We start from the raw sequence: 24,371 nt of genomic DNA, 5'->3' as shown, positions 1-24,371 counted from the left end.
CTCCACTAATCTGTCAGCAGCACATCAGTCCACCGCTGCCTCACTGCAAGACTATCCCTCTTCCTGTCTGTGATTTACAGTTTTATTAAACCAGCTGACAGTGAGAATTAATCCTTGTTTAAAGAAGGAAACGTTATTGGTCTGTCATGGGAAGAGGAAGCCTCCATTTCTAGTCTCCTTGACCCCTAATTCATGCATCAGTAACTATAATCTCTAGTATGGTTAAATATTCATGCAGTAGTATGGATAATCTGTGGTACAGTTGGTTGAATATTCATGTAGCAGTAAATATATTCTGGAGTGTAGCTGTTAGATATTCATGCTGCAGTAATTATAATCTGTAGTACAGCTGTTGGATATTCATGCTGCAGTAATTATAATCTGTAGTGCAGCTGTTAGATATTCATGCTGCAGTAACTATAATCTGTAGTACAGCTGTTAGATATTCATGCTGCTGTAATTATAATCTGTAGTACAGCTGTTAGATATTCATGTTGCAGTAATTATAATCTGTAGTACAGCTGTTAGATATTCATGCTGCAGTTATTATAATCTGTAGTACAGCTGTTAGATATTCATGCTGCAGTTATTATAATCTGTAGTACAGCTGTTAGATATTCATGCTGCAGTAATTATAATCTGTAGTACAGCTGTTAGATATTCATGCTGCAGTTATTATAATCTGTAGTGTAGCTGTTAGATATTCATGCTGCAGTAACTATAATCTGTAGTACAGCTGTTAGATATTCATGCTGCAGTAACTATAATCTGTAGTACAGCTGTTAGATATTCATGCTGCAGTTATTATAATCTGTAGTGTAGCTGTTAGATATTCATGCTGCAGTAACTATAATCTGTAGTACAGCTGTTAGATATTCATGCTGCAGTAATTATAATCTGTAGTACAGCTGTTAGATATTCATGCTGCAGTAATTATAATCTGTAGTACAGCTGTTAGATATTCATGCTGTAGTAATTATAATCTGTAGTGCAGCTGTTAGATATTCATGCTGCAGTAACTATAATCTGTAGTACAGCTGTTAGATATTCATGCTGCAGTAATTATAATCTGTAGTACAGCTGTTAGATATTCATGCTGCAGTAATTATAATCTGTAGTACAGCTGTTAGATATTCATGCTGTAGTAATTATAATCTGTAGTGCAGCTGTTAGATATTCATGCTGCAGTAACTATAATCTGTAGTACAGCTGTTAGATATTCATGCTGCAGTAATTATAATCTGTAGTACAGCTGTTAGATATTCATGCTGCAGTAATTATAATCTGTAGTACAGCTGTTAGATATTCATGCTGCAGTAATTATAATCTGTAGTACAGCTGTTAGATATTCATGCTGTAGTAATTATAATCTGTAGTACAGCTGTTAGATATTCATGCTGCAGTAATTATAATCTGTAGTGCAGCTGTTAGATATTCATGCTGCAGTAATTATAATCTGTAGTACAGCTGGTTAAATATTCATGCTGCAGTAATTATAATCTGTAGTGCAGCTGTTAGATATTCATGCTGCAGTAATTATAATCTGTAGTGCAGCTGTTAGATATTCATGCTGCAGTAATTATAATCTGTAGTGTAGCTGTTAGATATTCATGCTGCAGTAACTATAATCTGTAGTACAGCTGTTAGATATTCATGCTGCAGTAACTATAATCTGTAGTGCAGCTGTCAGATATTCATGCTGTAGTAATTATAATCTGTAGTGCAGCTGTTAGATATTCATGCTGCAGTAATTATAATCTGTAGTGTAGCTGTTAGATATTCATACTGCAGTAATTATAATCTGTAGTGTAGCTGGTTAGATATTCATGCTGCAGTAATTATAATCTGTAGTACAGCTGTTAGATATTCATGCTGCAGTAATTATAATCTGTAGTGTAGCTGGTTAGATATTCATGCTGCAGTAACTATAATCTGTAGTACAGCTGTTGGATATTCGTGCTGCAGTAATTATAATCTGTAGTGCAGCTGTTAGATATTCATGCTGCAGTAACTATAATCTGTAGTACAGCTGTTAGATATTCATGCTGCTGTAATTATAATCTGTAGTACAGCTGTTAGATATTCATGCTGCAGTAATTATAATCTGTAGTACAGCTGTTAGATATTCATGCAACAGTAATTATAATCTGTAGTACAGCTGTTAGATATTCATGCTGCAGTAATTATAATCTGTAGTACAGCTGGTTAGATATTCATGCTGCAGTAATTATAATCTGTAGTACAGCTGTTAGATATTCATGCAACAGTAATTATAATCTGTAGTACAGCTGTTAGATATTCATGCTGCAGTAATTATAATCTGTAGTACAGCTGGTTAGATATTCATACTGCAGTAACTATAATCTGTAGTACAGCTGTTAGATATTCATGCTGCAGTTATTATAATCTGTAGTACAGCTGTTAGATATTCATGCTGCAGTAATTATAATCTGTAGTACAGCTGGTTAGATATTCATGCTGCAGTTATTATAATCTGTAGTGTAGCTGTTAGATATTCATGCTGCAGTAACTATAATCTGTAGTACAGCTGTTAGATATTCATGCTGCAGTAATTATAATCTGTAGTACAGCTGTTAGATATTCATGCTGCAGTAATTATAATCTGTAGTACAGCTGTTAGATATTCATGCTGTAGTAATTATAATCTGTAGTGCAGCTGTTAGATATTCATGCTGCAGTAATTATAATCTGTAGTACAGCTGTTAGATATTCATGCTGTAGTAATTATAATCTGTAGTGCAGCTGTTAGATATTCATGCTGCAGTTACTATAATCTGTAGTACAGCTGTTAGATATTCATGCTGCAGTAATTATAATCTGTAGTACAGCTGTTAGATATTCATGCTGCAGTAATTATAATCTGTAGTACAGCTGTTAGATATTCATGCTGTAGTAATTATAATCTGTAGTGCAGCTGTTAGATATTCATGCTGCAGTAATTATAATCTGTAGTACAGCTGTTAGATATTCATGCTGTAGTAATTATAATCTGTAGTGCAGCTGTTAGATATTCATGCTGCAGTAATTATAATCTGTAGTACAGCTGTTAGATATTCATGCTGTAGTAATTATAATCTGTAGTGCAGCTGTTAGATATTCATGCTGCAGTAATTATAATCTGTAGTACAGCTGTTAGATATTCATGCTGTAGTAATTATAATCTGTAGTGCAGCTGTTAGATATTCATGCTGCAGTTACTATAATCTGTAGTACAGCTGTTAGATATTCATGCTGCAGTAATTATAATCTGTAGTACAGCTGGTTAGATATTCATACTGCAGTAACTATAATCTGTAGTACAGCTGTTAGATATTCATGCTGCAGTTATTATAATCTGTAGTACAGCTGTTAGATATTCATGCTGCAGTAATTATAATCTGTAGTACAGCTGGTTAGATATTCATGCTGCAGTTATTATAATCTGTAGTGTAGCTGTTAGATATTCATGCTGCAGTAACTATAATCTGTAGTACAGCTGTTAGATATTCATGCTGCAGTAATTATAATCTGTAGTACAGCTGTTAGATATTCATGCTGCAGTAATTATAATCTGTAGTACAGCTGTTAGATATTCATGCTGTAGTAATTATAATCTGTAGTGCAGCTGTTAGATATTCATGCTGCAGTAATTATAATCTGTAGTACAGCTGTTAGATATTCATGCTGTAGTAATTATAATCTGTAGTGCAGCTGTTAGATATTCATGCTGCAGTTACTATAATCTGTAGTACAGCTGTTAGATATTCATGCTGCAGTAACTATAATCTGTAGTACAGCTGTTAGATATTCATGCTGCAGTTATTATAATCTGTAGTGTAGCTGTTAGATATTCATGCTGCAGTAACTATAATCTGTAGTACAGCTGTTAGATATTCATGCTGCAGTAATTATAATCTGTAGTACAGCTGTTAGATATTCATGCTGCAGTAATTATAATCTCTTGTGCAGCTGTTAGATATTCATGCTGCAGTAATTATAATCTGTAGTGTAGCTGGTTTGATATTCATGCTGCAGTAATTATAATCTGTAGTGTAGCTGTTAGATATTCATACTGCAGTAATTATAATCTGTAGTGTAGCTGGTTTGATATTCATGCTGCAGTAATTATAATCTGTAGTACAGCTGTTAGATATTCATGCTGCAGTAATTATAATCTGTAGTGTAGCTGGTTAGATATTCATGCTGCAGTAACTATAATCTGTAGTACAGCTGTTAGATATTCATACTGCAGTAATTATAATCTCTAGTGTAGCTGGTTAGATATTCATGCTGCAGTAATTATAATCTGTAGTACGGCTGTTAGATATTCATACTGCAGTAATTATAATCTGTAGTGTAGCTGGTTAGATATTCATGCTGCAGTAACTATAATCTGTAGTACAGCTGTTAGATATTCATGCTGCAGTTTTTATAATCTGTAGTGCAGCTGTTAGATATTCATGCTGCAGTTATTATAATCTGTAGTACAGCTGTTAGATATTCATGCTGTAGTAATTATAATCTGTAGTGCAAATGTTAGATATTCATGCTGCAGTAATTATAATCTGTAGTACAGCTGTTAGATATTCATGCTGCAGTAATTATAATCTGTAGTGCAGCTGTTAGATATTCATGCTGCAGTAATTATAATCTGTAGTGCAGCTGTTAGATATTCATGCTGCAGTAACTATAATCTGTAGTACAGCTGTTAGATATTCATGCTGCAGTAATTATAATCTGTAGTGCAGCTGTTAGATATTCATGCTGCAGTAACTATAATCTGTAGTACAGCTGTTAGATATTCATGCTGCAGTAATTATAATCTGTAGTACAGCTGTTAGATATTCATGCTGCAGTAATTATAATCTGTAGTGCAGCTGTTAGATATTCATGCTGCAGTAACTATAATCTGTAGTACAGCTGTTAGATATTCATGCTGCAGTAATTATAATCTGTAGTGCAGCTGTTAGATATTCATGCTGCAGTAACTATAATCTGTAGTACAGCTGTTAGATATTCATGCTGCAGTAATTATAATCTGTAGTGCAGCTGTTAGATATTCATGCTGCAGTAATTATAATCTGTAGTGCAGCTGTTAGATATTCATGCTGCAGTAACTATAATCTGTAGTACAGCTGTTAGATATTCATGCTGCAGTAATTATAATCTGTAGTGTAGCTGGTTTGATATTCATGCTGCAGTAATTATAATCTGTAGTGTAGCTGTTAGATATTCATACTGCAGTAATTATAATCTGTAGTGTAGCTGGTTTGATATTCATGCTGCAGTAATTATAATCTGTAGTACAGCTGTTAGATATTCATGCTGCAGTAATTATAATCTGTAGTGTAGCTGGTTAGATATTCATGCTGCAGTAACTATAATCTGTAGTACAGCTGTTAGATATTCATGCTGCAGTAATTATAATCTGTAGTGCAGCTGTTAGATATTCATGCTGCAGTAACTATAATCTGTAGTACAGCTGTTAGATATTCATGCTGCAGTAATTATAATCTGTAGTACAGCTGTTAGATATTCATGCTGCAGTAATTATAATCTGTAGTGCAGCTGTTAGATATTCATGCTGCAGTAACTATAATCTGTAGTACAGCTGTTAGATATTCATGCTGCAGTAATTATAATCTGTAGTGCAGCTGTTAGATATTCATGCTGCAGTAACTATAATCTGTAGTACAGCTGTTAGATATTCATGCTGCAGTAATTATAATCTGTAGTGCAGCTGTTAGATATTCATGCTGCAGTAATTATAATCTGTAGTGCAGCTGTTAGATATTCATGCTGCAGTAACTATAATCTGTAGTACAGCTGTTAGATATTCATGCTGCAGTAATTATAATCTGTAGTACAGCTGTTAGATATTCATGCTGCAGTAATTATAATCTGTAGTGCAGCTGTTAGATATTCATGCTGCAGTAACTATAATCTGTAGTACAGCTGTTAGATATTCATGCTGCAGTAATTATAATCTGTAGTGCAGCTGTTAGATATTCATGCTGCAGTAACTATAATCTGTAGTACAGCTGTTAGATATTCATGCTGCAGTAATTATAATCTGTAGTGCAGCTGTTAGATATTCATGCTGCAGTAATTATAATCTGTAGTGCAGCTGTTAGATATTCATGCTGCAGTAACTATAATCTGTAGTACAGCTGTTAGATATTCATGCTGCAGTAATTATAATCTGTAGTGTAGCTGGTTTGATATTCATGCTGCAGTAATTATAATCTGTAGTGTAGCTGTTAGATATTCATACTGCAGTAATTATAATCTGTAGTGTAGCTGGTTTGATATTCATGCTGCAGTAATTATAATCTGTAGTACAGCTGTTAGATATTCATGCTGCAGTAATTATAATCTGTAGTGTAGCTGGTTAGATATTCATGCTGCAGTAACTATAATCTGTAGTACAGCTGTTAGATATTCATGCTGCAGTAATTATAATCTGTAGTGCAGCTGTTAGATATTCATGCTGCAGTAACTATAATCTGTAGTACAGCTGTTAGATATTCATGCTGCAGTAATTATAATCTGTAGTACAGCTGTTAGATATTCATGCTGCAGTAATTATAATCTGTAGTGCAGCTGTTAGATATTCATGCTGCAGTAACTATAATCTGTAGTACAGCTGTTAGATATTCATGCTGCAGTAATTATAATCTGTAGTGCAGCTGTTAGATATTCATGCTGCAGTAACTATAATCTGTAGTACAGCTGTTAGATATTCATGCTGCAGTAATTATAATCTGTAGTGCAGCTGTTAGATATTCATGCTGCAGTAATTATAATCTGTAGTGCAGCTGTTAGATATTCATGCTGCAGTAACTATAATCTGTAGTACAGCTGTTAGATATTCATGCTGCAGTAATTATAATCTGTAGTACAGCTGTTAGATATTCATGCTGCAGTAATTATAATCTGTAGTGCAGCTGTTAGATATTCATGCTGCAGTAACTATAATCTGTAGTACAGCTGTTAGATATTCATGCTGCAGTAATTATAATCTGTAGTACAGCTGTTAGATATTCATGCTGCAGTAACTATAATCTGTAGTACAGCTGTTAGATATTCATGCTGTAGTAATTATAATCTGTAGTACAGCTGTTAGATATTCATGCTGCAGTAATTATAATCTGTAGTACAGCTGTTAGATATTCATGCTGCAGTAATTATAATCTGTAGTGCAGCTGTTAGATATTCATGCTGCAGTAACTATAATCTGTAGTACAGCTGGTTAAATATTCATGAAGTAAAATATCTCTGCCTCTGTCAGGCTGTTTGATGGCAGTCACATGTCTTCTCTGCCTTTCACAGGAGATTAACTTCCCCCACAGATGTAACTTCACGGTAGATCTTAAAGATTCCTGCCGCCTTTTAAAAAGTTTCATTTGTAGCTAAATATATCCGTCTTTTAAGGCAGCTCACAGGAAAGTTCTCCTGTTCATCCTTTCTCACCATTTTCCTTTTGAGGATGGGCTTTAATCCTAATGGTGATAATCAGCACACACAACAAAGAAAGTTTATTCTTCAAGCATCCTTTGGATTGTTAAAAGATTATGTTTTTACTCAAAAAACGGTTTGATTTCACACACATACACAAACACACACACATGAACATACACACAGACACACACACACACATTATCTACATATTTTTCTGCACTGTGTCTCTTTTGCCACTAGAGACTGTTGTGTTCTATTCAAAACACCTACCCTTTATCGTGCTGTCTTGTGCGAACCATGAGGTTGTTTTTGCAGCTGCGGTGACCCAGTATTGGATTTCTGTCAGTAGAATCCTCTTAAGCAAGAAGAAAAGAAGGAGGCATAGTTTGACGTGTGAAATAGCATGGCATCATGGGAGATGTTGGTCACATTGCTAAACAACCTTTGCGGTCAATCATGAAACTAACGAGGAGCGATTTAGTGGCGCAGCGTCTAATTTTTTTTTCATGGATTATGTAGCTGTGTTAGTTGATGCTTTAATATGAAATGAGATCATCAGGAAGCATATTTTATATTTCTAAAATCTGTGTTTTGGTCATTTCCCCTTTGAAATTCGATGATAATATGTCATCATTTAATTCATAATGATTGCTTGCAAATGTTTACCTATGAGTTTACCATTTACCGGTCCCTTACCCATGAAGCAAACGCATGGTTAATATTAGCTCACATCATGTGAGCTTAAATTAGACATTTTGATAACGTTTTGTCAGTTACTTATTGACACGTCTGTCAAGCTCAAAAACCATCAAACTAACTTCCATGACATCAAAAGTTTCTTTGGTTTCCCAAAAAAAGAAAAGAAAATCTCTAACTGGAGCCCACTAGCATTTCAAAATCCAACTAAATATGTCACCTCTCCCTTCAGTGGAAGCAACATCAACCTCTCCGATGGATCCGTCTGATCTCCAGACAAATAAACAACGCTTTCGTTGGCATAGAAAGACAAAGAGCAATCAATGTTGTTGCTAACAAAATTTACTCAAGAGAGGCTGCAGATCAAAATATCACATTGGCTCTTGAGGATGCCAGCGTGAAGTGAAAACTGAGGGCACATTTCAGCACCCAGAAACCAATTTGTCCTTCTCTAAATGTGATCTGTTAAAGTGCATTTAAGCAAAGCACTAAATTTTACCATTTACTTTCTTTTTTTTAAATGATTAAACCATAATTCTCATCTCCGGCTCCCTTAAAGGCATAAATGCTGCATTTAAGATTTAAAAAAAAAAGGAAAAAGAAAATGTCTGATCAAAAAAATGAAATATCCAGAGGACAGTCATAAATAATGAAGAACGAACTTTAAAGCGAGTGAGGAAAATTTCCTCTACAACATTTTCTGTCAGCTGGAATTAGAGCAGCAGAGCAGAGCAGATGCTGCTCCGGAGTCCTCTCCTCCTGGGTTGAGACCAAGCAGGAGTAATGTGTTGTGTCACACAGGCAAATTCTCTTATCGACCCTGCCATGATACAGCAGCGACACACCCCTGGGTGTGTGTGTGTGGGGGTGGGGGGGCAGACACACAGACAGACACACACTCACTTGCATGCTTGCAATTTTACCGGCATATAAACACAGAGAGGATGGCAAAAGCAAAACGGGGCGTGAAAAGCAACAGTAAATCCTGGAGGCGACAGCAGACACAAGTTTCCTGGAATACGTCTGCAGCAAAAGTGTCACAGAGGAGAGACTGGCTTGTTTGTGCTGATCTCTGGCCTCGGCTCCCTCGCCACTCCTTCCTCTCGAGAAGGACAGGTCAAACAAGGCGCTAGCTAATGTGTGATCATACGGCAGATCAATCACCAGACCCAGTTTAGTTCCTCAGACCTGTACGGATCAGGGCCAATACCCATAATTAGCAAGTCAAGGGGCCAGATGGACGATGTTCAGTAAACTCGTGTTACACGTTGAGCGTTATGATTAAGAAGTGTTTGTCTTTACTGTAATTATTATATGAAGAACATTCACATGCTGTGTAAGAGAGAGGCAGCTGTGCCGGGGGGGGGGGGGTACTGTTTATTTCAATCAGCCACCTGATAAATACATGCTGATGCCGTAATATGAAGAATAATGAATATTTAATCTGATTGTGTCATCAGTGAAAAACACATAGAAAAAATATGGCAATATTCCCCAACTCCACTGTCAATTTGTGTTGTATTTTTTATTAAAATTCACCCCGTTGTTGACCTGTCGACTCTCTCTGCTGCTACTGGTTCATGTCAGTATTTCTGCCGATGATTTCTCAGTTATAGTTGTCACAGCAAGAGAAGCTGATGTTGATATAGAATAATAACAGTCATCATGGTGTGTCTGGTCATATCTGTCAGCATCGGTATAGTCAAGAGGACCTGGAGCTACTTAAGGAAGAGTTGTGAACGTAATCAGATGCAGTGTTGGACAAGCCGAGCAGTAACAAAGGTCGGTCAGTTCACTCACAAAATGATGGCGGGCCCCTCTTGCCCCAGGCTCTGGTTTAGACTTCTGATGAATAACACATGAGATGGGTTTTCATGTTGCATCCTCCCCAGACCTTTGTGAGCCTTCTAGTCTTGCTAGGAGTGACAGGAGTTTTGTCCCTGCAGCCATGAAGGTACGTCTGTAGCTTGTTACTTCTCCTAGAAAGCTCGGCGAGGAGGTGGTGGCGGGCCGGATCCTGTGAGGAGTAACAAGATGTTTGCTGTGTCTGAGCTCTGAAATGAGGTGTGTGTGTGTGTGTGTGTGTGTGTGTGTGCTTATGTGTATACAGATGCTTTCTTACCTCTTGGAGGTACTTTCAGTCAGAAACTCTGAATTGTGGCAGTCGCCCCCTCCCTGCATGTACATCATCACCTCCAGTCAATATTTCTCTACTGCTCCTCGAAGTCGGGAGTCTGAATGAGAGCCAGAGCTCCGGGGACGGGGGGAGTAGAAGATTGCTTTTCCCTTCACTGGGAGTCGAGCGTTGACTTGTGTGATGATGTTCAGTGTGGAGTTCACATTGAGCAGAACAGAGTTGGGGGGTGAGGCGGGGCAGGGGGATTGATAATGATTGTTGTAGCTGCAGTGGAGAGAACGGGGGGTGCTGTTGATGACTCACTATTCTGGTGGCTGGCAGCCCGTCAACATGCCGCTACCACCGCCACTACCACTGCAGTCGCCATAACCGCCACTATCGCCGCCGCCGCCACCAAAGACAGGAACCAAAATGATTGATGTTTCTCCCCTCCCCATACTGACTGGTGCATCAGGGGAATATAGAGATTTTATTGCTGGTTGTGTTTAGGAAGACATCTTGCTCTGCTGACATTATGACTCATGCGTTGAGAGAAACACACAGCAGATGTCTGTTCCTCTGTCTGTTGTCTGAATAGCTCGGAACTGACGGATGTTCATGACGGTTTACTTTCACTGACGGATGATTTGATGCTTGACGATGATCTGGAAGCTCTATATTTAGTGTCTTTCTTCATTGTAATGTCATCTTTTATTGGACTGAAAAGGAACATGAACACGTCCAGCTGAGCGTTCACTAAGATTCATGTTGGTGTCGACCTGACGGACAGACGTCCTACTGTATATCCTGTCTTAGTTTTCGTCCATTTTTTTTCAACTAATTTTATTGCTAACCATTGTGAACCGAACAGATTATAAAGTTTAATTAAGATTAGCAACAGTGGGCCTGATAAATGGAATATTCTTAAACGCTAATTTACTCCAGTGAAGGACTTTTATAACCATTTTATTTTACAGACAGGAAGTAAAGCCTGATGGCTTTCACTCCTGAAATCTGTCCCGCTGTGTTTATATGCCTAAAAAGATATTCATTTATTGTTTGGTTCATAGTTTATGCAACTAAAACACTGACTTGAATTTAAATTACTTGTGTAAATGTGTTTTTAAAAGCTTGAATGTGTATTTGGAGATTTTTAGATAAAGCTGCTCGATAACGTGCGTGCTTGTTAATCCAATATTGAGTTGAAAATTAAATTAAGATTTTCACTGGCGTAGAGATTGCACAGCTTAATTAAACTTAAAAAACATTAACTGTGCCTCAGGTGACCCATTCCTCCTGTGTATATTTCATATTATATTTTAAAACAACATGAATATTTAAGTGTGCAATTTTTCTTACTTGTACTGTGATAAAAAAAATGTTAATCTCAACTTAAAAATTACTGTTAATCAGTAACACTACTTTAACTTAAAAAAAAAAACATAACTGCAAATCTCTTTCTGTTAAAAATCTGAAATTCAAATATATTTTCAGGTTTTACAGTGTGTTTACCACTCATGTATCAGGCTGTGATGACATTTCATGAATCAGACCCATTTTTGTGATTTATTTGTTCAACTGAGTCACGTGAAACCATCTCCAATTCCTTGGTAAAAGGCCATCCTCAGCAGTTTTGTGCTTCACCTTCTGAAATGTTAGGTGAGTCATTGGTTATGTGGATGCAACCTAAGAGCTTTGCTACTGAAAATCTATTTAATTCAGAAAACACTAACAGCACACTTAGTGAAATAGTCTCGAGCACTGCTCCCGCTGCTGTGTTCAAGGACGCCTCTATCACCAAGTTCATGCTTAACACTCACGTCTCAACCACACACTGAAAGACTGGCAGGAACCTGCATGACATGCTGACAGTGCTGCACCCTTTTGAATGTTTTTTACCCCCAAGTATCTACTTTTTGCTTTTCAAAATCTTGTTTATTAGCTGTTCGGTGCTTGGAAGCAAGTGCACACTGGACCTGGTGAGAGCAGTGACATAGAAACAAACAAAAATAAGTCAAAAGATGCAGCTCTGGGCTGCATCCTATCTCTTTTTAAAAAAATGCAGCAAGCTTTGGGAAATCTGTATTCAAGGGAGGGGTGTGTTTCATTTGGACTCCTGTCAGTGGCCTCAATCCCTCTTCACCCCCTCTAGTAACTGCAATTACATTTGCCCATACATTCTCAATAATTCACAAGCAAACGAACATTGGATTCTACATCCGTGCAGTGGCGGGTTACAGGTATTAACCTCCCTGGATTCTAGTTGTTCCCCATGTGATGTATCAACACTTAAGGAGTGTCCAGCCTGCATCAGTCCAGAACTGTGTAGCAGCACTTTTATCAGCCCAGAGGCTTGTTGTGGATAAATGGCTCCTGGGAGAAAAGTCGAGACGGGATAAACAATCCTGGATAAAAAGCACCATAAAGTGGCCCGGCTCTGTGTGCGGTGTGTAATGCTGATCTGTGCTGAACAGCAAGATGTAGCTAATGGCCCAGGTAAGTGGTTCAGTGCTGATTGTTGCGAAGGGGCCGAGAGCTCTGGCTGCATCCCTGGGTCTCCAGGAGGGTTGTGTTTCAGAGATTAGTGTGTCTGTCAGCATCTACGGGCTGTCCGTCTGATTCTCCTGCAGGGCTCTGATCTGACCTCTGCAGGTGTGACAGCAGAGTTCCTCTTTTTATTTTGGGGGTCTCTTTGATGTCGCGGTCTTTACTGAGAAAGAAGTGTTTCAGCTGGTCCGTACATACATGAACCCACACACACACATACACACGCACACACACACACACACACACACACGCGCGCGTGGGCACTCACTTTAACTTAATGAGTGGAATTTATGCTGAGATGCTGACGGTGGGATTATGAGAGCTGAGGTGCGTCGGCTTTATGAGCAGGTCTTTATTCAACGTCGCTCCCTGCATCCTCTTCACTCCCCGATGCTGACTCTCCATATGCAGCCGCTCCTTCACAATGAACACACGAAAGTTGTCCCGAGTGGAGAAACTATGGAAGGTGAGTGGGTGAAACCCTTCAGGGACTCATCGAACTGGAGTTTTTTGTGTTGTTTTTGTTTTGTTTTGTTTTTTTAATGTTTGTCAGGATTTTGGTGCTATAATTCTTCATAAAGCTGCTTTTACTGTTTTATTGAGCATTTTCAGGAAAATTTCAAAAGAAATTAGAAGCTTGAAGAGTTGTCAGAGGTTTTTTATGTATTTATTTAGCTCTCAGTCTGATGATATATTGAGCGCTTCAGCTGACAGCCTCCGTTGTCCTTACATCAAAAAACTTGTCGGCTTGTAAATTTTAAAAATTCCGACTGTCTCTGAGGACGTCATGACAGAGCAACCAGGCGTTGCAGTATAGGTTACTTATGGGTTTTGGAGTTTGTGTATTTTTGGTTGTTCCCAGAGTATCTTACTGTGCACAAATGATTTAATTTTTTTTGGGATTGTCTTTCTTGGCTTTTGCAGTGAGATATAAAACCAGACAAATTAGATCCAGCGATGAAATACGCTCCTGCGCTTAACAAGGCAAACCAAAAATGCGGCACATTGTGGGTTTTAAAAACGGATGCTTGAGAGAGGAAGAGAGGAGGGTGAGTGAATGTGGAGATTCTCTGACATTGCAAACACGTCTCCAGTCAGGGACCTTTATAGCATTTTATTCTTCCATCTCTCTCACTTCATGTCTCACTGTCTCTACTTGCTCTTGGATGGAAAACAACCGTCCTCAAGATACTTTAAAAGGTGTAAAATCAGAGGAAAATATCAAGGGCATTAAGAACATCGGAGCTCATTTCCTTAAAATGCCAGTGTTCAGGATATGGTGGAATCTAGTGGTGAAGTTGGAGATTGCGCCCCCTCATGTCACCCCTCCCCCTAGGGAAACCTACGGTAGCTTGCAGGTTCATCTCTCAAACTTCTCACAACAACAACAACAACAAAAATTGTTAGCCAGCAGCAGCAACTTATTCAGAAACTTTTATTGAGCTCCACAGGGAAATTACTATAGAATACTGAGGAAATTACTGTTAGAATATATTTGCACGAGTTAGGAAAGAGGAAATAATTGTCTAGTCTTAAGTGTTTGAAGCCCACAGAGGTGATGAAGAAGCCCTGAGTTAACAGACTCAGTAACAGTCACATATCCTAGACAGCGAATGTTCTCATCCAGGGAAAAATGGATCTTGCATCATAGATACACCTTTTCTATTCCTCATTAACCATAATGTGACCACATTGCTGCTGAAACACAATGCCTCTGGATAACTGTCGCCACTACTGGGATGTAATTACAATGAAAAGCCTCAAAAATGCTGAAGTAATGATATCGTGATATTGATTTGTAGTTATCAGGTCCGTCCTGATGATCATAACCAAACAACTTAAAAACGTAATTATTTTTTTCCCAACCAACCCCTGAGAGACTCAGCTCTGCTGTACATGCTGTCACTGTAGTTTTGGCTTATTTAGTACATACAGGTAGTAATTGAAGAGGTACTGAGAGAGAAGGTGGTGTTCTTTTTTATTTTAGCTTTGTTTGTTCAGACTGAACTAAAAGCTGGGATCGCGAAGGCTGGAATCGGTGAGGAACATAAGAAAATACTCATTTCTAGTGATTGGAATAGAGCTCTGTGGTCTTTGTGTTGAATGTCTCACGGCCTCTACTAAAGAGAGGAAGAGGGAATTATTAAACATGGACTAAATTTGATTTTTTTTTATTGGTAGTGGTGGTGGTTGGGTGGCGGGTGGGGGAGGGGGTCAGAAGGGGTATGGGGGGGAGGGGGGGGGGGGTGTCCTTGGAGACCTGACTATGAAAACCTGCATTGAATGGGTAAAGATGGAACACTATTCATTCAGATGATTCTAATTTACTTTTAATCACTCCCCTCGGTATCTCTGCTGTTTCACTCACAAGAGAAATAGAACAGGATGGAAATATTAATTATTCTCTCCTTGTATGTAATCAACCATCATTTCCATTTAGTCTATTGAATCATATATTTCCCTCTTTTATTTATCATGATAGTTTTTAGGACCTTGATTTTAATATCGCCCTTGAGGCTGTTGTTTTGCGTTCATCAAATTTCTTCCCAAAACGTAGTGTTCAGTTTAAACTTTTTTCTCCCCTTTCTTTTTATGATCCTCTTGTAAGCCATTGATGAGAACACATAAAGTTCATGAGGCTCGTAAGTCTGGTTTACGAGGACTGGATCAGCAGATGGCTCGATGCTCTGTAAAGGCGTGCTGACTCACTCGTCTGCTGTTGCTGCTCTTGTATGTGTGTAGATATAAATATGTATATTCCAGCTGCACATGTGCTACGCTTAATGAACAACTTTACTGCTTCCTTGTTGACATCGTTATCGGACTCGTACGCATCCAAAAAGAATTGGCGCTCGGCTCCTGTTCGCTTCATTTTGTTGTTACATTAAGATTCCCTTGGGTGAAATCTGTTAAAAAAAGACAAAAAAAACTCTTACTGAGCTTGTGTATTTGCATTTCTTGAAGTGTACAACACACACACACACACACACACACACACACACTATTCATAATAACTGAATTCAATGCAAAAAAAAAAAATCCCATGGCATTTATACTTTACAGCTCATTTCTTTCCTTGGCTTTACAAGTCAAATACGCTTCCAAAAAAAGTTTTCTTCCATTAAGACTTTCTAAGTTTTTACAGTCATCCATCTCCAAAAAAAAAGGTGAATAAACACAGGACATTTTATCCAATAGCACACCTCTCCACTCATTGAAGCAGGACAGTCAAGCAAAAACAAAAAAGGAATGTCAGTCTCAACCTCGTTCAAACTGCAAAGTCTCTCCTCTCCCTAAACTCGAGCTAACAGTGAAGCTCGCAAACGGTTCTCCCCTGCAGGTTTTCTTTATTCTTAAGGAGGCAGTGATTTCCATGTTTAGACCATCTCTCCTAGATTTGTTTAGGATTTTAATTTATTTCAAATCCGTCCAAAAACTGTCCTCTCCCTGGAGACGATGTCTCCTGAAGCTTTCGTCCTTCACGCTAACTTATCGAACGCCCCAACATTGCAGCGGCTGATAACAACCCACAGAGTCCCACCTTTACTGTGAGGAAGTCAAGGTCTAAACTGCCCTCAGGTGAGATTAGAAATGAACAGGAACCGAATGTAACACTGCAATGTGAGCGCTGGATACCTCAGTCGTCCTATTTTTTTTTTCCAAGGATACGGTTTGACCTTTTGAAGAGCTGTATTTCAGGTCCTCAAGGTTGTGGTTTTTGTCAAGTAATGATTTGTGTGGATGTCTCTGTTTGAGACTCGCCTGTACCATGCTGCTCCGCGGTGAGTTGTGCAGATGAGTTTTCGAGCTTTTATATTTACGAGTGCGGCTCCCATCGAGAGTAATAGTGGACAGGATGTTGTTGAGGGTTCAAAAGGGGCAAAAACAGGCTTTGGGTTACTGCATATGAAATGATTCTATCAAACAGACTGCAGAACAGTAGACATAGATCACCTCAAAGTCAAGAGCCTGAGGTGATGTGCAGCCGATATGATGGGAACTTACATTTCTACCGCTTTTCAAATAAATGTGCAGTTATTTAAAAAAGAACAACCCCTGTATTCTTTCCTCACTGACATGCCTGTTAACCTTTTTTTAATCATCAAATAGGATTTGGAGTCAGTGGGATTGAATTCATTTGAGATTCATTATAAATGTCAGCTGCCAACGGTGGAGAAACAACATGTCAGCTTGTTACTTCACTGCTGTAAGCGAGAAACAAACACGGCTTGCGTTTACACAATCAACACAGCACTTAATGTGCCATGTTCAGTTCTGAAGAGCGATGAATCAACACGGTTTAGAAAGGGAACAGTATTGATCTACAGCTCATACACATATTACATTTAAGAATCCACAACCCTCCCAAAACTTGTGGACCGAGTGTTTTATAACTTACTGAGTAAGCCGAGTGGTGGGCCGACCTTCCCAGAAAAGCAGTTAAGTATTGATGAGGGTCAAGAAGCGAGGTGCAGAGGTGAGGGAATGACTCCAAAGTAATTTCTTATAGCGTTTGAGTCCAAACAATCCAGACAGTGGTAGATTAATTGTTTCTCCCTGAAAGTCCTCTCTTGGTGAAACACCAATAATGAGTCTGATTAAAGACTGGTGGACATTAATTACTCACCTGTATATCCAGACAATGAAAAACTGCCTGCCGCTGGAAACTTCTCAGCGTTTCATCACTCCATAGTGTATGGGGGCGTGTTTTGTCCAGGTTGAGTAGATGACCTTTAAGTACAGTAATGATCTATGATGAAGTGAGCCGCTCCGCTCACATGGCGGCTCTGTTTTTAACCTGCGATCGAAGCAGCAGACTGAGCAGAGCTGCAGGAGTCAGTATTTACACTCAGGCACGCAGGTGGGCTGCCAGTTGCACAGCTGAGGGAGTCGAGGCCGGCCAGAGGGCGGCGGCGGGGTCATGACTGATGATTGAGTTGGCTGGCAGTTGGCTCAACACTTGAACAGAAACAGCTTGCTCCTAAATCAGCTGCCCTCGTTGATTGATTTTACTGGCACTGCAGATGAGGACATTTTCAAATCACTGCCAGGCTGACTTGTTTTAATTTGTTTGCTTTGCAGCTTTTATTAATTCATTCAACATGTAAATTCCAACAAAGGATGTGGGTCAGAGCTGCTTGTCCATCAGGAGATTCACTGACTGGATGAACCTCCAGTTCTTTCAAGAGGATGGAGCATCATCCACCGAGTCAACAAGAGTTTTCATGAAAAAATACAATTCCTTGATTCCTTTTTCTGAGTGATCTGACACCATTTTGCATGTAATATTTAACTACTTGCTGATCTCATCATCACTGTACATGCAACACACTCAAACCTGCAGTGATTGTTTGTGTTTAAACACAAACGAATGTGAAATGCTTATGTTAGACAACATGTTTTAGCTCTTTGAAAAGATTAAATTCTGGCTGAGAAATTTAGAAAACACATCTAATTGGGGTTATTTCCTCTTATTTTAGATGTTTTGTGATATCAGAGGGAATGTTAATTTTTCGACATCATTATTCTCATTTTCATTGAAAAACGCAGTGAAAAATTGATGTTTTGTTAAGTCTGTAGACGGAAATCTCTGCAGCACAGTAATATTTAATATAAAATAGTGATAGAAACTCAGTTACACTTTCAAATAGCTTCTTCCTGCAAAAATTGCAATATGTCTGTATTGTGATTATAACTGAATTTTGATGGATGGTCTGGGTTAAGAATATGGCAATTATGCTTTGGTATTATGATAAAACCACCTAGAGCTCCTGTTGAAAACATTCTGTTGACATAAAAGTTCAAAATTAACCTTGGTAATGTGTAAAATAAAGAAATCTACGATGTTTGAGTGTAAATACTCAGAATATTGATATTATTTTCAGGTTCCAAAACAACTGTGCAGATAAATTAGCACTTTTCTGACAGGGTTTGTAACTAATTAAAGCCTATTCAAGGTATTTTTGTTACACAACCCTATCTGTTTCATGAGGTTGTACAGGTGGTGGTTATATGTGCAGGTCCCGCTGACAAAGATCTAGTCTGGGGATACATTTATACAAAAGCAAGGTGGATAATGTCTTCTTGTCCATGTGAGGCTTTATTTTTGCCTGCTTCTTTGTCTGTGGTGAGACCGGCAGCTGATAATGATCGCTCATCAAACAAAAAATGCTCCTGGCCTTTGTTCGGCGACCTCACCCCCCTTTTGCACTCAGACGGAGGCTGCATCCGATGTCTGCAACCGTCTGGAAGGAAGGTCAAACTTTAATATCCGCTGTCTTACTCCACTCTTCTCCTGCTGTTCATCAAATGAAATGATTTGTCTTTACGACTATGTGGCCTCACCAACTTACAAGTCTTCTTAATAAACTCAGTTTGTGTCTGTGTTTGCATATTAAAATGACCCCGCAGTGAAAAACCATCACAAGAACAATTGTCTAGTGAGTAATTAGCTGAACATTTATTCAGTTAAGAGCAACAGAGAGCTGTCAGGCAGCTAGTGGTCACTGGAGGGAGCTAGTACGCAGTTGTAGACTTTTACTCCATGCATTGATGTTTAACTAAGTGGCTGTTTGTGTGGCTCCAGGAAAGTAAAACAAGCCGCTGATAACTTGGTACAAAGTGCTTGTTTAAGAGCTTTAGGAGGCAGACTTTACTTGTCAGATGGTGCCTAGAGATTCCATCTCCAGTGAAGGATGGGGTGTACAAGATAAAACTGAGAAAACGGTGTATAAATTCAAATGAGGATGATCAGTAGTGTTAATGTGGTTTAAAGACGAGCACGTGTTGTAAAAAAAATCTCGTCCGGCGCGTCCTTAGTGCCTCACGCTTCTCCAATTAAACCTGAGTGTCTGTTGTTTCATTAGAAGATAATTGTTGCAGGAGTCTCACCTAAAACGTAGCGTGATTATCAATCTTTGGGAACCTTGCTGCGTTTTTATAGGCCGGTCTCTTAAGTGTTCACCATTTTTGCGGTTTAATTTACTTGTTTATCTTGTAAATGCCATCCAGATTAGTTTCACCTCTCTTAAAGGTTTGTAGAATTTTGTGTGTGTGTGTGTGTGCGCGTGCGTGTGTGAGTGTGTGTGTGTGTGTGTGTGTGTGCGCGCGTGCGTGTGTGTGTGTGTGTGTGTGTGCGTGTGTGTCTCATTATCAGGTGCTCACATCCTCTGGCAACAAGCAGAGTTTAATCTTTTACTGAACGGCTCTGGAATGCACATTAGAGAAAACAGACAACAGAGAGAGAGCGAGCGAGCGAGAGAGAGAATACATTTGATTCATTTAATTCAATGCCTGTTTCCTTATTTATTGCCCCATTTATGCAACAGATCCAATTAGGTGTGTAATATATCTGAATAAGATAACACAAATGATTTTATGGTGAAAAATGCACACACAGGCTTTTTTTTGGTTGGGTTTTTTTTTTTTTTTTGCTCACGTGTCAGAGGATCTGTCCACAACTGCGGTGCTGAAACGAGTTGCAGCAGCTCAACACCAGCAGGGGAACATGTTCTCCCTAGCGCGGTGTACGGTCTCTAAACAAAAACCTCATTCTTTGAACGTTCACAACGCTGATCCTCCAACGCTGCTCAGAGCAAATGAGCAGAAACTCTGGATTTGTTCTAAACTTAATCATGCCCCTGTGAGGACTGCCTTTGCACAATCTGCTTTTTCATTTTCAGCCATCAAACACTGGAATATGCTTCCAACTGAGCTTGAAACATGTTCAGGCTTTTCTTCTATTTTGCTCCCACAGAGATTGTGCAACCAGTCGTGTCAACATTAATTTGACCCTGATAAGATTTTGCTTGTGATAAAGTGCCATTGTGAGGTTATGTTGATATTATAGATTTATCTGTGTAATTATGACTGTCTTAGATGTTGGTGTTAAATGTACAGGATCTTTTTAGCGTCTGGTGTGGTTCTAGCTTGTGTGACTGGCTTGGGGCTGAAAATGGAAATGATGTGATTGCTATCGCTAGCATGAATCATACGCGCTCATTTTAACAGTCATGTTTTATTGCCTCACAACAGCTGTGGGCCGGAGGCGTTGTGTTTTTTTTGGGGGGTTGTTGGATTCTCATTAATATCTCAGCAGCACCTGAGAAAGTTTATTCAGATTTGGTACAAAAGTCCACTGGGACACTTGAAGATCAGTCAAACAGATTCTGGCGGTCGGGGATCAAGCTCACTGTCGCCTCACATGTACCTGATAGCTGCCCCTTTTTGGTTGACCCAGTACCTCTGGAATGCCTTGAGGGAATTTCAATTAGTCAAAATCATCCACTGGGACTCAGAGATGAACTGAGCAGATTTTGGGGGACAAAAGTCAAAGGGTCAAGGTCACGTGTCACCTGTCAGTTACACATTACCTCAGGGAAACCTCAAAGCTATTTCTTCAAATTTGACATAAATGTCCACTAAGACTTGAGGATGAAATGAAAAAGAATCGGGGGTCAAAGGTTAAAGATTGAGGTCACTTGTCACTTCTAAAATATTTGTCCGTTCTTATTAAAGCAATATCTCAGGAACACCCCAAGAGAATTTCTTCAAATTTGGCACAGACATGCACTGGGACTCGAGGATGACTTGATTTTTGGAGAACAAAGTTCGTCGTCACGATGACACTTTTGGGCCTCATCTTATAACAACGGCGATAACAAATCTCTCTTCATTTCTTCATACGGTGCCTCAATCTGCTTACATCAGTCAGTTGTTTCCTTTCATCTTGACTGCAACAGTTAGAGGTGATGAACGCTGCCTAAACTTCTTATGTCTGGTCTTACCGGTATTATTGTCCCTCCGTTAGGATCCAGCTCATCTCAGGTCCTGGTCCTTTGCACTGTGGTTGTTGTCTTGTTGTTTTCGCTCTCTGTGGTCTGCCCATGTGACTGCGCTTGAAGATCGGGTTACTTGGGAGCTGTTTGGCTATATGATCTGGCACCGTGTAACCGAATTAATATTCATAAACGTCTATGTAAGCAGAGGTGTCATCTTAGAATAACTCACGCTGCACATGTCGCCGACGTGCTGCTGGGACAGACAGTTTATCTTTAAGTTAAGAGTTAAATATGAACGAGCTCAAAATCCCTCCAAGAGAACAAATAATCTCCTCCACGGTTGTAAAACCAGAAATTATAGTTTAAGGAAAGACAAATGTACATTATGTTGAAGACAATACTGTAACAAGGCAAACTTTCCATCCGGTGATGCCAAACATAACACCCCCCCACCTCTCACCCCAACTACTCACTTTCTTTCTTATGTAACATTGTTCAGCTCCTTCTCCTTCAACAGATGATTGGTTCAAAAGGCCAGGAGCTCTGCAGAGACTGTGCATGGCTTGTGAAGAAACACTCACTCCAACACCATAGAGATATGGCTGGTGTGTGTATACGTGTGTGTATACGTGTGTGTGCGTGTGCGCGCGTGTGCATGCGTGCGTGTGTGTGTGTGTGCGCACAGCGCAAATAGCAGACAAGCTGTGCTAACAAGAATGTGGATTGTGTGAGCCGTTACGCACGGTGAGAGAGTTGCAGCGCAAACAATGTTTTGTTAGGAACTATTTCTGCTCTATGTGGGAGGACGGTTACACTGCTTCTCAAGAGCCAGGCCAGCAGCGATCCTTTTTCATTTATTGGCAGACAATAGAGCAGCATTGGCATACAGGGGAGTGAAAATGATTTGCATGGGTGCTCTACAGACACTATGCAAATCTTTTTCTCCACCTACCTACGCCACTGAAATGTTCAGAATGTTGTCAGTCATGAGTGTAGTTTAAATTCAGCCGGATAGAGCGACACATCACCTGGAAAGACCCTGATAATGATATCTGGAAGTATTCTGTTCTTGTTGCATTGATTGCTGTTTCCATTTCCTGTGTAATGGACTTGCCTGTAATGAGTGCATACAGTGATCTGATCCAAACTGACAGGTCTCTGTATTATCAGTTGCAGTGGGACTCTGAGCTGAGGGACGGGGACTGGAGGCTAAATATAGGGAGTGGTGACAAATTAAAGGACAAAGGCAACAGAAAGTAAGGTGAGGGGGAGATAATCTAAAATGAGTCATGGGAAAGAAAATAGAGACTAAAGACTTATTCTACTTGTCCCTGGTGAAGACCTGCTTGAGTTAAGGCTTCATTTGTCTTTCTCTTTTAAGTGCCTGATCAACTCTTCCTCTCAGAACCGTGTACTGGATTGTGACATTTGGACACACTCAAGCACTTAGTCATGTGTGTGTTAGCACCAGAACACTTCCACTACATACTGGAACTTGATAGAAGGGATGAACTTCATTCTTCCAAATGATATTTGGAGCTTTGGAGAGAACAGACGAGTCATTTTATTCTTGTGTCAATCAAACCTTGAAAAAACAAACAATACCAGATAATTTGATCTTTCATCACAACCTCAAAGGATTTGAAGGACAGGATATGTTAATTTTGGGGGGGGGGGGGCAGTGTTAGTCATGATGGTTAAGGTCATGGTAAGGAGCAAGAGAACCCATTATGACAGATGGAAATTCAAGGGGTGTCAGCATCTCAGCATAAATGATACATAAATAAGCAGCAATCAAGATGAATTGTCTTGCAATATATTGATTATCCCAGAACAGCTGATAATGCTGTTATCTTGAGCGTCTCAGTACCCCAGTTCTACAATCGTTACGTTTCCGCACTCATTTGATTTGTCACCCATCTTTCAGGCGGGAAAAACAAAACCTTCAGCTCTTTGTTATCCTTTTTTTTTTGGGGGGGGGTTGGCAAAATGAAACAGCAACGGCTGGTTTCACATGAAAATGAAGCTTCAGTAGTTTCATTTTTCTCGGAAAATACAGTTTGATTAAAACTGTTGTGACCAAAAAAGATCCCTCCTCTCCTCAAATGAGTGCCTGTCAGTCTCAAACAGCCATGTTTGAGAAGAGGTGTGTGATTGAGTTATTCATCAGCCACTCTGAAAGGGAAACTAAACCTCCCACATCACAGCAGTCCACAGTTGCTGCACATCAGATGAACCCTGCGCTGTCTGCACCCACGGTTGTCATTATTACAGCAAATCACTGGATATCCTTGAACGCTTTGTACACCCCCCCCCCTCTCTCTCTCTCCACTCTCTCGCTCTCTCGCTCTCCATCTCAGTCTGCGCATCTCTCTCGGCTTCATTATTCTGCACCTGTCAGCAGCAGCAGAAGCCGCACGCTCTTTCCTTCTACCTCTGCTTCTTATTTACCCTCATGACTTCTGCAAAAGACGCAAACGGGCCTGTGAAAGCGCCTCAGCAGCAGCAGGATCAGGTAGGACTGGAGTTTGTGTTTTCCTCTCTGTGTGTACATTATTCAGAGTTTTCAGCACTCGTTAGTGCTCTCGCATGCAAGCAAAACAGATATTCATGAGCCGCAGCTGAGTTTGATAACATCACCAATATTCAACACACTGGTTTGAGCATTTTCTCCTGTTTGGCTTGACAGGGAATGCATAAGATGTTGAGTGAAGACCAACAACTTGTAAACTTCTGCCTACATATTGAATGAACTTATTGTAACCTCAGCC

At 39.5% G+C, this 24,371-nt stretch overlaps 1 protein-coding gene across 4 annotated transcripts in view; it reads left to right on the top strand.

Annotated features, from left to right (window-relative positions):
* Positions 1-24,371, top strand: part of dpp6b (dipeptidyl-peptidase 6b) — an 82,292-nt gene that overhangs the window by 19,036 nt on the left and 38,885 nt on the right. Inside the window, exon 1 of one of the 4 annotated variants that reach the window (XM_086203704.1) lies at positions 23,978-24,115. The exons of the other annotated variants lie outside the window; for them this stretch is intronic. Within the exon in view, the coding sequence (XP_086059830.1) occupies positions 24,056-24,115 (60 nt within the window). The 5' untranslated portion in view covers positions 23,978-24,055. Of the gene's footprint in view, positions 1-23,977; positions 24,116-24,371 lie in introns of those variants that run through there. 4 annotated transcript variants of the gene reach the window in all.

Source organism: Aulostomus chinensis, chromosome 5 (genome assembly GCF_037954235.1).
Source record: "Aulostomus chinensis isolate RoL2024-O1b breed Wild chromosome 5, RoL_Achi_v1.0, whole genome shotgun sequence".
Taxonomy (NCBI): domain Eukaryota; kingdom Metazoa; phylum Chordata; class Actinopteri; order Syngnathiformes; family Aulostomidae; genus Aulostomus; species Aulostomus chinensis.
Note: the sequence above shows the minus strand (reverse complement) of the source record. Positions and strands in the feature narration are given on the sequence as shown.